This window comes from Echinops telfairi, unplaced genomic scaffold, assembly GCF_000313985.2.
Source record: "Echinops telfairi isolate 266 unplaced genomic scaffold, ASM31398v2 ScPeMD7_7424;HRSCAF=8462, whole genome shotgun sequence".
In the NCBI taxonomy this organism is placed as follows: domain Eukaryota; kingdom Metazoa; phylum Chordata; class Mammalia; order Afrosoricida; family Tenrecidae; genus Echinops; species Echinops telfairi.
The window spans coordinates 11,489,068-11,506,605 of NW_022111324.1; the positions used below are offsets into that span (position 1 = coordinate 11,489,068).

Genomic DNA, 17,538 nt, shown 5'->3' on the forward strand with positions numbered 1-17,538 from the left:
GGAACTGTCAGTCCCGTTGTTTTCTCCTCCAGATTGTTCATCCAGCCTATCTTATTTAGACAGACCTGCGGAGATAATAACATGCACAAAAAAAGAGAGCAAAACCAAGCAACAATATACAACAAAACAAGAACAATCCAGTGACAAAACACAACAAGAAAGAAAAGCTTGTAGTTAGTTCAAGGATTGTTTGTTGGTCTTTAGGAGTGTTTTCCAGTCCAGTCTGTAGGGGCACCACACCCTGTCCCCAAAGTTCACCTTCAGCATTCCCTGGGTATCTTGCCACTCCATTCCCTTGCTGTTCTGTTGCACCCCCTTAGTGTTTTGCCTCGGTGTGGTGGGATCAGATCAGGTGCAATTCCCACACTATGTCTCCGGTGTCAAAGCTCTAATCTTTATGAAGCAGACTACCACATCATTCTTCCATAGGCCAGCTTGTGGATTTGAACTGTTGATCTCTTAGTTAGTAGCTGAGTGCTTAACCACTGCGCCCCAGGGCTCCTCCAAACACTATATTGCAAATCTCTCAGACTGAATATCACAACCTACCTTGGGTCCCTCTGTGATGTTTTGTTTACTTTTTAACATGAGTGTGAGATCAGAATCCATTCTCATGACAGAAAAAGAAGAAAAACTATAAGGGATTATAAAGTCAGAGCTAATACTGAAGTTAAGGCCCCTAAGTGATACAAATGGTTTGCATTCAACGATTAACCTAAAGGTTGGCAATTTGAACCCACCCAGATGGACTGGGAAAGAAAAGGCCTGTGATCAATTTTCATTAGGATTCCCGCCCATAAAGCCCCCTGGCACAGCTCTCATCTCTAAAACATGGGATCGCGATGAATTAAAATCAACTTGATGGCAAAGAATAGCACTAGCGTTGACTACAGTAAGAAAACTGACATGGAAGAGTGCCCTAGTTCTGTGTTAGGTGTTGTGCTAAGGTAACTTCCATTTCATAATTTACAGCACTTGTAATTTCCTTCTTTCTCTATTTTAATATTAGAAGTTTTCAGTTAACTAAGAATTGAGTATCCAGTGATGAGCCCAACACCTTGGACTGCCTTTTAAAGCTTTGCTAATCCTCCTAGGACCATGCAGAAGAAGGGCGAGCCAGCATTTACCAGTCTGTAGTCACCAACAGTTCCAAAGAAATGATGTGCTTTCCAGACTTCCCTTACCCTGATGACTACCCTAACTACATGCACCACAGCCAGCTCCAGGAGTACATCCGGACATTTGCCCAAAAAAAGGATCTTCTCAGATACATAAAGTTTGAGGTAAGGACCCCACAATCTGGGTTCTGGCTATTGATATGTATAGGAGTTCCAAGAGAGATAAGAATACTGCACACTGACATAAGTTTGGACACCTCATCAACCAAACGTGAGTTCAGATTATAAAGTGTTCCTGCATTATATCCCCTGCACCCTACCCCCATGTCTCCAGGACTCAACAAAAGCAGGTTCGATTTTGGTAGTCTCTGAGAGAGGAATCCTGGCAGCACAGTGGGTTAGGGGTTTGCCTGCTAAGCCAAAGACAGTCGTTCAGAGCCATGAACCACTCCTGGGGAGAAAAATTAAGCTGTGTGCTTCTGCAAAGACTTACAGCCTGAGAACCTATATGGAGCAGTTCTACTCTGTTCAATAATGTCACTATGAATATCATAAAAAATACTGGATGCAGCTATTCTACCATGTTGAAAAGAATTGCAACTTAAATGAATGATTAATATATTGATTGCCCCCATCTTTCACACACTTAATTCACTAGATTTCCCTTATAGAGCCTTGGGAGTTATGGCACAGAGATATTGTTTCTATAAATAATAATAGTGCTTTACATTTGTTTGGGAATCCTAACCTCAGTGTATTACATTAATGCATAACACATATACATAATGAGAAAAACAAAACATAAAATTTATGAGTTGGGATTACATCTGCATAATTACTTTACCTGGAATCATTTTAAAAATATAGCTGAAATAAAAATGTTCATTTGTCATTATTGCCTCAATTTATGGCAGAAGTAGCAATAAATGTCAGTGAAGCCCTAACTGTGTGCTAAGTATTGTGCTAGGCGTATATAGGAAGTCCCTGAGTTACCAACTACTGATTTATGAATGACTCCTACTTGTCCTTTAATGTGAGGTAAATTTGTCTTCACTGTGGAAAGATTGAATCATCCCCTTCTTGACAAAATCACCTTTATGTGCTGCATGGGAAATTTTAAATCACTGAAGAAGCTTCAAGCTTCTTCTTGCAGTAAAATCAGGCTAAAGAAAAACCTGACACACCTGTTCTGATTTGCCTACAAATTCGACTTAAAGACACAATTAGGAATGGATTTTGTCCGTAGTCCAGACAAAATACCTATACATCATAAAAGAAATAAACTCTCAGTAGGTTGACAATCCAACTGGAAATCTAAATATTAAGTGTAAATAGCAAAAACTTCTAAATTGAAAGAGAATGAAATGTTTAAAGTAGTTCACTTGGTAGAGAAAATAATGCTGTGAAAAATCATGAGGTCAACAAGAATGAGGCAGGCACTTTTCCAGAAGACTCAAGTTGTGCAAGTGAATTGCACAAGCAAGGTTGTTGTGCTGTGTACTATTGAGCCAATTCTAACTCACAACCACCACCCCCCACAGGACAGGATTGCCCACAAAGCTTTCTGGGCTGTAATCTTCATGAGAGCGCATCGCAAGGTCTCTTTTCCTCCACAGGATGACTGATAAGTTTGAATGGCTGACATGTTGCTTGGTCTGCTGACAGTGGCGGGGTTAGCAGCCCAGCATTTGATCACAGTGCCACAAGGGTTCCGTTTGCAAGTGAAATGACAGAGCTGAAATAATGCCCTGAAACTCTGAGGAGCCGTGAGCAAATGAGGTTAGCCGGAATGGGAGTGCCCCAGTCAAGATTGGGTTTATTTAGACATGATTACATATCAACAACCAGTATCTGTGGCTTTAAAAAGATAAAGGAGCATTTCACCGTCACGTGAAAAAACCTCCTAGGTGAGGGCATCCAGAAATGTCACGTACAGTCAGGTTCACCCCCCTCAGCATTGCCAAGATTGCATGGAGTCAAAGACAGTTACTGGAGCCTCGGCCCACACAAGCACTTAGCACGTCCTGGGCAAGGAGCGGGAAAAGGAAGACTGAATGACCGAAGGTTATCATCGCCTCTGAACAACCTACCTAAGACAGCTGCTTACATCTCACAGGCCACTCTCGGTGCACAGAGTCTGAGAAACACTTCCCTTTGCTGGGTTCATTGCCATGCCAAGCACAATCGGGGTTTGTTTGTTTTCTGTAAGAAATGAAGGGAGGGTGGATATGAGACATCTCTGTTCCAGAAGAGTTCATGGGGAGATCAAGAAATAAGCCTAGAGGAGGAGACTGGGCTTTGCATTACAGCATCAGAAAATGAAATAAACCCTGTATTCTGGGAAGACAACAGCAATAACTTTGAGCAGGGATGATTGAATCAATATGACATACTAGAAATACATGACATGCAGCATGAAAGATAGCTTATAAAAAACCAGAGGTTGGAAACAGGGCAAAAGTCCTTATAATGGAATGTTCAGGACTTGAACCGAGACCCTGAGAGAAATGATTGTTTAGGCACAAGGCAAGAATGGAGACCTATCAGTCAAAATAAATGGTGGGGTTGAAGCAGATGATGGAGTTGCTAATTGTTATAATTAAGAGGAATATTAAAGTCAGCAGCCAGCTTTAAGGAAAATAAAATTTATGATTACTTAAGGAAAATAAGATTTATTCTGTCATTAATATACATTTGAGGAAATATTATGCCCTCTAAATGGAAAGCTAGGCTGGATCATAGAAGTAACAGTTAGGATATATATATACTTTTAAAAGGTCATGGAGAAATGAAAAGATCATGGAATTTTTTAAACAAATATTTTGAAGCAACTTTCTATTCATATGAGGGAAAAGGCTAATATTTCCACTGGCTAGTTATATACAAGCAGCCTTGGTAGCACTGTGGGATAAACACTGGGCAGCTAACAAAAAGGTTGGCAGTTCAAATCCACCAGTTACTCCATGAAAGGGAAATGGGGCAATCTGCTGCAGTAAAGATTTACAGTCTCAGAAACCCTACATTGGGTCACTGCGAGTCATAGTTGACTCAGTGGCAGTGGGTTAGGGTTTGGTTTAGTATATATACAAAGCAGAAGAGACAAAAGCTTGAACCTTAAGATAGTTACCAATTTCTTGAGTAGAGAGAATGTGAGGTCAGAGAAGGAAGAAGAATCCAGGTATTTCCATGAAGAATAGCAGCAAAAATAGAAAACAAAATGTTTCCCCAAATCTATTAGCTCTATGTCAAAAAACTTAATAAACCTCAGTAAGTAATATTCCTTGAGATTTTAAGACTCACGGAAGGTTCACTATAAGCCCACTTTAACATCTTTCCAAACATTTCTCACTGAGTAAGAGAGCACATAATTATTTTAAGCAAAGAAATACTGTAAGAAAAAAAGTACATATATAATTATAATAGAAATAATTTTGATGTTTCTTCATGTTTTCAAGACTGTGGTTACCAGTATAAAGAAATGCCCCAGTTTCTTAGTCACTGGTCAATGGGATATTGTTGTTGAAAAAGATGGGAATCAGGAATCTATTATTTTTGACGCTGTAATGATTTGCTCAGGACATCATGTATACCCCAACCTTCCAACGAATTCCTTTCCTGGTAAGTTTGAAAATTGAATATTAACCTAGGGGAGGTATACACAGAGGAGCCATGGTAGTACAGTGGTTCAAGTGCTCAGCTTCTAACCCAAACACTGGAGGTTCAAACCCACCAACTACTCTGTAGGAGAAAGATATTAGCAGTCTGCTTCCATAACACTTTACACCCTTGGAAACTGTATGGAGGCAGTGTCCCATAGGGTCACTGCGAGCTGGAATGGACTTGGCAACAGTGGATTTGCTCGGGGTATGTACAAATATCAAAAGTTTAAATAGATTTTCCCATAGATTGTACATAATGATGTTTCGTAAGGCAACACATTTGTAAAACAAAAAATGGTCTAAGCGTAATAAAATGTGAAAGATAATAATAAATGGCCTCCTAAACCCATATCTTAAAAGACTAAAAAATATGTAAATCATAAATCAAACAATGACAAAGGTCCTGGTGATAGAGAAATCAATTCCAGTCTAAATCTTCACTGCTTCTGGAATCTCTGAGTGAAGTTGCATCCAAAGGAGAGTCCAGCCGTCCAAAAGTCCCATTTTCTTATGTTATCTCTAGGGGAAATCTGGATTTTTAAATCTCTTCTACATCGATAATTTGAAAATGAACCTTTGAAATCTCTGTGATTGAGTTTGTGTGATGGAGGTAGAGAGGAGGGCAATCCATTACTTCCCCAAGTGGCAAAACCAAGTCAACATAATTGAGCACCCTCTCTTCCTCCTGCCGCTCCCTGTCGCCATTGTCTCGCTTCTCCCTTTCTTTCTTGTAATAGGGATGCGGATCCACTCCAAGAGAAAGAGCCCCATCTCAAAGCATGTTCACAGGCCAAGATGAAAACAAAGAAAGTGTGAAGATTAAGGAAAACAGATTACAGCTAACAGTTCATGGAAAACTGAAATGGAAAAATGATAAATGTTCTCCATAATATGTTTCCCATAAACTGTTTAAGCCCCCTCATACTATGTTAATAAGTACTATATGTCATACCCCATAATTCCTTACTACATGACCTTAAGCAAGTTACTTGATTTATTTTTCTTGATTTCCTCATCTATTAAAATAAATATAATACTAGTATCTACCATTGAGATTGGATGAGCTAAAACATGTAAATTATTTAAGAGCAGTTCTAACCCACAGTAAATACTGGCTATTATTATTATTTCTAAGTTTAGGATTTTATCTATTCGGATATATTTGTTTTTGAAGTTCTACAACTATTCATTTGGGGATTTAGTATAAGAAACTGCTCAAAGGGCCAATGCATTTCAACCAGGATTATTACATATTAAGATTTGTAATCAATAAGGGGAAAACATGTAAAAAAAAAAAGTAAGTCTTCATAATTTTGTATGAAAATCACCTAAGTGACTCTTCATGTTCCATTTAGGTCTAGAAAAGTTTCAAGGGAGCTACCTCCACAGCCGGGACTATAAGGGCCCCGAGGTTTTCAGAGGGAAGAGGGTCCTGGTGATTGGCCTGGGGAATTCAGGATCGGACATTGCTGTTGAGCTCAGTCGTCTGGCTGCCCAGGTACATGACTGAAAGCGTTTGGGGAAACACACTGATGTTTGACTGTGTTACTAAATCAACAACCTAGGGATTGCAGGTGGTCTTCGCCATGTCATTCCACAAGACATCCACCTTTTGTATATGTTCTTTACATCAAGAAGGACAGACATTCTCCACAGGAAGCAAGGTCATTTTACTCATGCTAGTAAGCAAGTATATCCTGCTGGAATCAGAGGTACGTGTGTGTGTGTGTGTGTGTGTGTGTGTTGCCTTCATTTTATGTCCTAATCACTTCCACATAGAATAAATGCTAGTCAGTATCCACCTTTATTAATGATAACTTTATATGTCAATATAAACTCGAGGGCAACAGGTTTAGTTATATTTTGGTTTTGCTTTTTGTTGTTGTCTTTTGAATCATCAAGTTACTGAATCATCAAAGTTATTGTGTTTGCCACCTGTAATATCTTGAAGATAAACATATTTGTTGCTTTCTATTATTTATTTATTCAACTGGAAGTGCCCAAAAGATACTGGGCACCTAGTGTATACCAAAACTGTGTTAGGCTCTGGGGAACCAAAATTAAGCTAGTTCTTAACTTTAAGAGGCTGTCAACAGGTGGTGGTAGGTCAATCATTCACTCACTGCCATTGAGTAGATGTCCACTCATAGTGACCATATAGGACAGAGTAGAACTGCCCCTGTGAGTTTCCTAGATTGTAACTCTTTATGAAAGTAGAAAGCCTCATCATTTGCCTTCAGAGCCACTGGTGATTTCAAACTGCTGACCTTGTGGTTATCAGGCCAGTACATAAACCCGACACCAGTAAGGCTCCTAACAAGTACGGAATCCATCATAAAAAGAGATGCTGCATCTTCCAATGAAATTCGGTGTGGCATTGTACCACCTGGAAAAGGGAACCTAACAGCCTGGATCGAGTCATGTCTAGCTGCCCAGAGGATTCCAAGCTGAGTCCCTCGTGATCAGTAGATCCTTAACAATCTTACCATTCTTTTAAAAGATCATTCAATAAATAAATTAATAACCAGAACATAAAGAAAGCCTAAGGACGTTTTAAAAATAAAACATCTTTGAATACAATGAAGATGATATCTCTTTTTGATACCTACCTCTTCATGTCTTCTCTGACATCAACTGTAAATCCAGTTTTCTTATGACTCCAGCCACCCAGCGTTATGTCAGGTCTTACATATTCAGGGACATCAACCTCCAGAATGCTAAATTAACCCAAGGCTTTAGACAGAAATCACACCCTCGCTCCTGACCTCACTTCCCACTCCCTCCTGAGACTCGATCATTGAGAAAGTGTTATAATTACAACTTTACTACAAAGTAAAGTTGGACTATAAATCAGGACTGGCAAGTCTGGCTAGACCAGAGGAGGTACACTGGTACAGATAGGAACTGAAAATACAGGGAATCCAGGGTGGATGAGCCCTACAGGACCAGTGGTGTGAGTGGTGAAACAGGGAGGGTAAAGGGAGAATGTGTAGGAAAGAGGGAACCGATTACATGGAACTGTGTGTGACCTCCTCCCTGGGGGACAGACAACCGAAAAGTGGATGAAGGGAGACGTCGGACAGGGCAAGATATGACAAAATACCCGTTTATAAACTATCAAGGGCTGATGAGGGAGCGGGGAGCGGGGAGGGAGGGGGAAAATGAGGACCTAATGTCGGGGGTTTAAATGGAGAGAAAATGTTTTGAGAAACGATGTACCAATGCGCTTTACACAATTGATGTGTGTATGGATTGGGATAACAGTTGTATGAGCCCCTAATAAAATGTTAAAAAAAAAAATCAGGACTGGCGTAGAGAAGTAGTGCATAGGGTCAGGATGAAGAGGATTTCAAAGAGTTTCCAATTCCCAATGACTCTGTTGTCCTCATCAATGTCTTTCACCAACCTGGTAGCTGAAGCTTCAATTCCAAAGTTCTCACTGGGAGTTCATTACATAGGCGTGATTGGTTACATGACTGGTCATGTGGCTGAGCTCAAACTACACCCCTTCCTAGAGGATGAGCAGATATATCATTATCACTGCCTGGGACTGCCGGCCCCCAGCCTAAGTCCTTTCATTAGCAGAGTGTATACAGCACCTTCCTGTCGCTCTCAATTAATAATAAAGACATGCTAACCATTAAGGAAAGTATAGAAGTTTACAGGTAACATCCCAGGAATGAAGGGCGAGTCCACTTTCCTTGGGTAAAATCATTCTTCATTCCACAGACAGAGTTCTTAATTTTTCAGATTGACAGGCTGCCAGGTTCTCAGCACCAAGGCTACTTCCTTGTTTTGGGATTCCCAGGAGGATGAATATGCCGGAAACTCATACTGACAAAGAGATCAGAGAAAAGAAAGAGAAAATGGAGAGCAGAATTAAAGCCTTGCCATCTTCTCAGGCTAACGTGAACAAAATATTTAGCCACATTCTCTCTATCCTAACCTGTCTTCCACCATAATGGAGGCTCGCTGGATTAGCTGGTCTCTTTCAGACCGGTAATCCTTAGCCCATGAAGATTAAGCCTGTCACCATTGATTATAGGATCCTCTTATTCCAAAATGATTCTAAATTTCAACAACTATGCATTAGCCCTCTGGAATGATGTGGAGTACTCTTGCCTCTTCTTAGGTTAAGTATGGACTAAAAGTGCTTTAAAAGTACTACTGTCTTGATATTGAGGGACTATATAAGGAAAATACCCATCGTAATTGTGTCGGGTTGCTTATTTTTTACAGTATTATTAAAATCTGTGTTGCCTTTCCCTGGCAGGTCATGATAAGCACCAGAAGTGGTTCCTGGGTCATGAGTCGAGTTTGGGATGATGGCTATCCTTGGGACATGGTATATGTTACCCGCTTTGCATCCTTTCTCCGGAATATACTTCCTCCATTTGTCTCTGACTGGTTATACGTCAAGAAGATGAACACATGGTTTAAGCATGAAAACTATGGCCTGGTGCCGTTAAATGGGTAATACAAATAATGCATATTTTATCATTCGTAAACGTGAGGTACTAGGTTAAACTGAATTCTCTCCAAATCTGACTTTGGTTACCTCATTGAGGCTAATGAGATTGAATTATAAACCACACAAGTGACAAAATATGCCCAGAGACCCTTTATACAAGGGGAATGAACCATTAAAACTAGCTTAGTAAGGAAAATGAGTCAAACCCTTACAGTCTCATAATAGGGATGGGGCAGGCAGCTAGGTCTTCTAACTTGCAGGACTCATTTAAGGCAGCTGTGAGCCGTTCCACAGAGCTTGGAGGCTTATCTCACCTCTTCATTCTTGGCCTGAGACCGTTCACAAAATTGGGTTAGAGATACCTTGTCCGTGCTAATGGGTAACTGAGGATAGCAATAACAATATCTACTCTGCATGTCTGTTGTGAGAGTAAGATAAAACATAGGAAAGTACCTTGTAAACTGTGAAGCATTACAAATAATGGTTCCGGTTAGCATCACATTTTCTAATTACTTCTAAGGAGCAATTAATGAAGTACTTTTAATCAGCATGTTCCAACAAATAGCAAGTCACAAAGCAAAACTGCACGGCCACCCCCTCCTCCACCCCATCGCTGAAGGGTGGGCAGTTTTGCCAACTCGTCAAGAGGTGTGCAGCAGGTTAGACAGTGGAGATTCACACAACCGCTAAAGTATACAAAGGTAGTCAGATGTGTGTACTTAGCTCTTTTTAGAGAAATCTCAACACCTATTTATTAGGAAGCCAGTCTAAGTAGAAGAGTAGGCCTATCAGTAAGGGGCAAAAGTAAGTAGGTAAATAATTCACTAAGAAATTCATCCTTTGGCCCATTCTCACTAAAAACCAAGTGCCATTGTGTTCAAAGGAGCAAGGAAGTGACAATTGAGGTCTATGCCAAATGGCAGTTTAGGAGACAAGCCCTCTCTCCACAGTGCTTATTCTACCTTGTCCTTCAGACTCCTGTCTTCCTGTCTGTGCTGCTGTAACAAATACTACAAGAACAAAACTTTATTTTCCTACAGTTCAGGAGGTTAACAACCTGAGTTCCAGGCTACAGCTTCAGGGGAAGGTCCTCTCTCTCAGCTGGATGGTCTCGTTCAGTTCCTCAGTTCCTTAGAGATCTCTATGTGGCATCTCTTTCCTTAGAGATCTCTATGTGGCATCTCTTCCCCCCATTTGTGCTTTCTGTTATATGTAAAGAGTGATTGGCTAAAAGCACAGCATACCCTGAAAAGACCTCATTACCAGAGCAAAGAAAACTCTATGCCCAAGTAGGATTAGATCCACAGGTATAAGGGTTATGATTTACAGCATTTACTTTTAGAGGGCACATTAAATCCATAACAGTCACTAAAGAAAAAAACGCTTACTTTATGCATTTAAAATTATGATCACTGTAATAAAAAGCTTAAAGACTGAGATGAGTCAGATTTTTTTTGTCTTCTCAGAGTATTACTGTACATTATATGTTGACTTTGCCATCTAGGCAATGAAAACATAGTTTTGGGAATAGATTCTTTCCAAGAACTAAGCAACCCTTCTGAAAGGGTTCATAATTGCTCTAAGTTCTTAGTCAAAGATGCCTTCCCTCTCTTGTCTTAGGTGGGGGGTAAGGCTGGGGCACAAGGGAAGGAGTGAAGAGGACAGGTTTAGTTGTCCTAGATTTGCCATCCATAGTCGGTAAGAAGAGAGGCGTGCAGTTATAGAGTTGGGAAAGGTGGGGAAGTAGCGAGACAAACCCCAAGACGTGTCGCTTCTTTGACTGTGAGATTCTTGGAGGTTATTCTAGAGTCTCTAAAGGAAACGTAAGTCAAACTGAAACATCGGTGAAGAAAACTATCATTTCCAGAACGTTAACAATGTAAGTGCAGTATTAAGGTCACTGCGCTTTCTTTTGTGACCACAGTTGATGAGCAAACCAAATAACAACATCCTAATAATGCAAGCCTGATTTTTCTACATAAGACGATGTCTTAGTTATAATTATAGCTAATTTGTAATATGGTGCTTTTATGTGTCAGTCATGGTTTAAAGGGCTTTATAGATAATTGTTCATTCAATGGTTAACTCTGTAAGATAAATTCTATTATAATCCCCATTTTACAGATAAGAAAACAGTGAAGTAATCACTGAGAAGATGGGTTATAAACTGGGACCACCCAATTTCAGGGTCTCCACTCTTAATCATTTTATTGTATCCAGGAATTTATTTTATTCTCCTCTATTTGGTGAATCCTATTTTATCCTATACTGTTAATATAATACTTATAGTAATAGTATGAGTATCCAGGAGAGAATCTTCAAGTTTCCAGGCAGCAAAATAAGCAGTTCAGACAAATTCCTAGGGAGGGTTGCAATCAATAGGAAAGAAATCACAGGTGGAGATACCGTGTTTCCCCGAAAGTAAGACATCCCCTGAAAATAAGACCTACTTACAGTTTTGACTCTCGCTGAAATATAAGGCATCCCCCCAAAAATACGACATCCCCCAAAATAAGGCCTCCCCGATAATAAGGCCCCCTGAAGCTACCATAACTCTGGACTCTGGACTGTAGCCCCGGGCGCCGCCGCGCAGCACACTAATGGCCGCAGCGCTGCCGGAGCAGACAGGAAGTGCGAGGTCCCTTTTAATCAGAGACCGCGCTGCTGCCAGGACAAGCTGCTGCCTGCTGCTTGCTCTGCCCTGACGGAGTCTGGCTGACTCACAATTAGACAGTGAGTCGCGCGGGGCAGGAGTAACAAGAAATTCTTGATACTATACGATTCAGTTTGTCTGGTTATGCTGGTTTGTGATGACAACTACTACCGTACCATATACAGGTAATAAATTTCCTTTTTTGTTGTTCAACAATAAATGTGTACTGTATTCTTCTTCATGGAAAAATGAGACATCCCCTGAAAATAAGACCTAGAGCATCTTTGGGACCAAAAATTAATATGACACGGTCTTATTTTGGGGGAGACAGGGTAGTACATTTAGCCTCACACTCGTGTTTAACTGCTCAGATTTGGTTTAAATGGCAGCAGCTGCTGCAAGTATTCCTGGTAACTAAAGTACTTTACAGCAGGGATCTTTTCTTCCATTTCTGCACAGGCCCCTGAGGAAAGAGCCTGTCTTCAATGATGAGCTTCCGTCCCGCATCCTGTGTGGCGCTGTGTCCATTAAACCCAACGTGAAGCAGTTCACAGAGACTTCAGCCGTGTTTGAGGATGGGACGGTGTTTGAGGCTATTGACTCCATCATCTTTGCAACGGGCTATGACTATGCTTACCCCTTCCTTGATGATTCCGTCATCAAAAGCAGAAACAATGAGGTCACCCTGTTTAAAGGCGTCTTTCCCCCGCAACTGGGGACGCCAACGCTGGCTGTGATCGGCTTGGTCCAGTCCCTGGGGGCTGCCATTCCCACAGCAGACCTGCAGGCTCGTTGGGCTGCTAAAGTGTTTGCAGGTAGGGGAGCTATTTTCTCTTCCACTTACTTAGCCAACAAACAGGTTTTCTTAAAACTTTTCATTGTGAATTGGGCGAATCAGTTTTCCAGTCAGCAGTTCCGACACATTTTGCTTCATGCCAGGATTGTAAATCCCACAGCGCAACATTCCTTATCCTACCTCTTCCCTGTGTGGAACACCAACTATATGCCGAGCACTGTGTAGGGACTAGGGAATCAACTGGAACAAGCTAGATGAGCTCCTTGACCTTATACATCTTAAAATGGAGGAAACACCCAAATAGAATTTTTAGGATATTCTGGTGAGGGAGCTTAGTGAGTTATTCCCTACTAAGGAAACAGCATGAGGAAAGGCATGAAAGTGAAGACTAGCATGAGGTGTGTGAGGAACCAGAAACATGTTAGTGGGTGGGGATATAAAGCAGAGGTCAGGCATGTCAAGAAATGAAGAAAGAGGTCAGAAGTTGGAGCGCTGTTTGAATTATGTTAAAGAACGTAAACTTCCCCAAGGGGAATGGAGAAATGCTGCAGGATTTGAAGCATGAGAGGCATAGTGCAGTGGCATGATAAGTTTGGCATTTAATACTCAGTATAGTAAATTATGGTGTCGCACCCCCCCACCCCAACACATACGCCTCTATTGGGCCTCCTCCTGTACCAGACCATACAGATTCTCTTTAAAGTTGATTATCAGTTTTGATCATAGAGTAATATGTGACTTTGTTATAAAGTGCTTAAATATACTATTTCTTTAGTTATACGGATGCTAACAACAAAATGGTTCTGTAAAATCCCTCTACGTTGAATTATAGCATTGTTAAGTTACATTATTTGTAATTGCATGAAAGCCTTTTTTACTTTTTTCATTTTCGCCCTTCTTTTCCTTTAATTACCACTCTATTCTCAAACGTTGTTGATGTAGGTTCACAAATACTAATCGCAATATTGTAAACTAAAGGGTCTGACAAAATCAGTGTATAAAAACATCGATGGCAAAAAAATCACCAGCGTCTGCTTGTAGTTCGCTATGACAATGACTCCACACGCTGTAGAAGGAAACACCGCCCCGTTCTGCACCACTCTCGAAATCGATCATATGTTTGAGCCCACTTTTTCAGCCACTGTGTCAATCCATCTCTGTGGTACAGTAAGTTATGGCTCTTCTAGCCATAGTCTTAGAATTCCCACCAAATGACTGGGTGATATCATGCAAATAAGGTATATGGGTGTGTTAGCCAGGGTTGACTAGAGAAACAAATTCATAGACATTCATATGTGTATAAGAAAGATTTATATAAAGAAGAAAACATCCCAGCCCAGTCCAGATCAAGTCCCTAAATCCGATATTAGCCCATATGTCCGATACCATCTATAAATTCCTCCTCAGGCTCATGCAACACATGCAATGACACCAAATGCAGGAAATCACAGGCCAGTGGGTGGAAAGTCTTGTGGATCAAGTGGCAGTGAAAGCATCTTAGCACCGGAGTGGGTCTCCACATGGCTCCTCTACCTCCAAGGCTCTGGCTGCCATCAGTCTAGTTCCATGTGGCTGGTCAACAAGAATGATTCCCAGGGAGACAAAGCAGAGAGAGAGAGTGTGTGCGTGTCCCACCTCCAAGGAGGAAGACAGGAGTTTCCAGAATCCTCAGGAGAAGGCCATGCCCACACAGAGGCATTACTGGCTGTGACCTGATTGACAGGTTAGACTCAGCCCCTTTGCAGTTGACAGATTATGTAACTGCCACAATGGGCTTCTAATCTGGGGATTGATCGGTTTTGCCATCTGCTGGGTTTTAAATGAACTATCACAGAAGCAGGAATAAGGGATCTCAGGACTATCAAAAAAGAAGAATGCTGAAGGAGACTTCACTGGTGACAATTTGGTCAGAATAACATTGTCAGTCTACTCCTACCTCATTGTCAATTTTAACTCCTTTCTTCCCTCCAAAACCAATGGTCTCTAAGAGCTAACGTATCTATATGTGAGGAAATTATGAGTATCAATAATGCATGGAAAAAGTGATGCCTGAAATATATTTTTTTAACTTATGAAAATCATATTCATATTGATCGCTGCTAAGTATTCTTTTGCTGAAAAGTTTGAGAATCTTAAGTGTTAGGTATATCTCACCTAATACAATGTCCATTACAAACTTAATATGTAAGCACATATTACAATCACAGATGGTATGTTTTTGTTTTATAAAAATGTTGCATGTAACTTAGCTGCTATTTCAAATGCATCATGAGGATCACCATTGAGAGCCATTGAATCTTCTGTAGGCAAATCATCTTTGTGATTCAGGTACTCCCTGTAAAATATATACTTCTCTTGCCTTTTTTGTCTGGAAAATCATAGCAGTGCCAAGAACGTGGAATCTTATGAGAAGATTGAATACGGTTCATAATTCAAGAAATTTGCATGAAGCATGGGGTATCATTCATTCATTCAGCAAACATTTATTGAGCTCCTGCTGTGTGTCTAACTGTGTCTCAGTTCCTGGGTTAACACCAGCAAACAAAACAGACCGAAAGTCTGGGGCCTGTGGGACTTACTTTCTAGTAGAGGTCACGGTAAAGATCTGAGCAGGGGAACCTCCGGCTGGGGGGACATGCTAACAATGATGGGAAGTGTCCATGGACTATAACTGCCATAAGAGCCTCTGGCTTGTAGAGAAGGCAAATGAGCTACAATCAGCAAACAGAAGAAGCCTCCACAAAAATTTTAAATGTTCTACTGCTCCTCAAAATATTCTCCCTAGCTGCAGGCTGATGCTTGAAATCCCATGCTTCCTTCCATAATTACCTTAAACTAATTTACTTGATTTCTTTCATGAGAGAAATTTTCACACAAGTATGCAGGCAAAAGATATGAAGAAACTGTTAAGCTAGTATAAGCCTGAAGTAGGTTACTGATGAGGCCCATCATTATAAAAATGTTGCAGCATTCTGAGACAGTGATTTTAAACTGCAAACCTCAGTCACTACTCACTGCAGACCAGCTTAGCGATTCTCAGAAAGTGGCCATTGCCTTATCAGGTCTGCATCTCTGTGGCTTGCTCTTCTGCCAAAGATAATCCTCTAGCCCAAAAAGTTTGCAAAGTATATTGTTCATAAATATGGATTGAGTTTCATCATATCATTATATATATATCCATATATATAGTGTCTTTGAGTTTTTCAATATTTCTCTCTTCATTTACTTTCTAGGGTCATGTATTCTACCAAGTGCAAAAGAAATGATGGATGACATTGATGAAAAAATGGGGAAAAAACTCAAGTGGTAAGAGACTCTATTTACTAATGAATCAAGCCCCAAAAGTCTCCTTCATATGTTAAATAATAATACATACTATGACATTTTCATTAGTCAAAGGTTTCAATTGTAAAGTATTTGCTATAATCAAATAAAAGTTTAGATGGACAAATAATTTAGATGGACAAACATTCCACGTCTCCTGTATAAATCTAGAGCAATGTCTCACTAACAGGGATGATTTTTGGTTACCAGAGGATATTTGGCAATGTTTAGAGATATTTTGTCTGTCATTACCTGGAGATGTCAGGTTTCTAATCAATAGAGGCCAGGGATGCTGTTAAACATCCTATAGTTCACAGGACAGCCCAAAAAATGGGGAAACAATGTTATCCAACCCAAAACAGCAATAGTGCTAGGGCTGAAAGACCATGTAGAATTTTCCCCAAGAACCCCCTTCCCAATAAACCATATGTTTATTTCCAGCAGGTTAAGTAGCTGGAAATGACATTGACAGCAAATTTGCTGTCATAGGAAAATACAATGAAGAATTTAATTAAGTTTACTTGCCCAATTATTGTTCACTGTTGTTCTCTTAACCAACCAATAAACTAAATACCAGACATTTCTTGTGTACCATAACACTATTCTACGCCATAAACTAAATGCTGAATACAAGGGTCTTCAGTGAGTTACCTTTTCCTCATACATGTCCTCCCTTGGTGCCACCCTATTCAGGTCCATTAGATGCACCCAGAGGCTCAGATGGTTCTACTTTTTAATGTCTATCAAAATTTTCATTAGGAAAGTATCTGTGAAATGCATTCCAACTGAAGTGTAAATAACAATTTCATTACCGTATCCACAGGTATTCAGAGTCTTTAAAGCAGCGAGGTAGAACATTGGGGTCTTTAACTGTGAGGTTCAGGCATTAGCTAGTAACTTGGGAGACATCTAAGAAGTGAAGGCAGCTTCTTGAATCCCTGGAAACTACACTCCCTACATAACAAGTAAGACTTTCCATAAGACATTGGAGGGCCCTCAGGCCTACCCCCAAAGCTCTACTTGAGCTGTAGACAAAGGGGTCAGGTCAAGCTAGGGTTAAGACTCCACCCATGCTCCATATGTCACAGAACATGGACGATGCTCCTTTTCATCGTTCACGTAGGCTCCTTTGTTGAACGCAGATTCTGGGAAGACACGGTGAGCTGGCCTGGAATGGAACACTGTTAGTTGGAATCCACGCCATGTCATTTAGCTGTGGTGCAACCTTAAACCACTCACAATTCCAATTCATATTGACCCTACAGGACAAAGTAGAAGTGCCTCTTTGGGGTTTACAGAAGCAGAAAGCCTCTTCTTGGGAGGAGCAAGTAGAGAATTTGAACTGCTAATCTTGTGGTTACCAACCCAGCATATAACCCACTATGCCACTACAGGTCCTTATAGCGGAAAGACTCCAGCTAACCCACTCTGCCACCTGGCTCCTTATAGCTCAGTGGTTCTCAACCTTCCTAATGCCATGACCCTTTAATAGAGTTCCTCATGTTGTGGTGACCCCC

General features: G+C 40.7%; 1 protein-coding gene across 5 annotated transcripts in view; it reads left to right on the forward strand.

Annotated features, from left to right (window-relative positions):
- LOC101644581 (putative dimethylaniline monooxygenase [N-oxide-forming] 6) overlaps positions 1–17,538 on the forward strand; it is a 30,209-nt gene that overhangs the window by 9,975 nt on the left and 2,696 nt on the right. For 2 of the 5 annotated variants that reach the window (XM_045298103.1, XM_004706829.2), the window contains exons 2-7: positions 1,095–1,283; positions 4,574–4,736; positions 6,133–6,275; positions 9,051–9,250; positions 12,361–12,716; positions 15,931–16,003. In XM_045298103.1, coding sequence (XP_045154038.1) covers positions 1,095–1,283; positions 4,574–4,736; positions 6,133–6,275; positions 9,051–9,250; positions 12,361–12,716; positions 15,931–16,003 — 1,124 coding nt within the window. Of the gene's footprint in view, positions 1–1,094; positions 1,284–4,573; positions 4,737–6,132; positions 6,276–9,050; positions 9,251–12,360; positions 12,717–13,257; positions 13,271–13,769; positions 13,793–15,211; positions 15,266–15,930; positions 16,004–17,538 lie in introns of all 5 variants that reach the window. The other 3 variants (XM_045298101.1, XM_045298100.1, XM_045298102.1) reach the window with 3 other exon arrangements.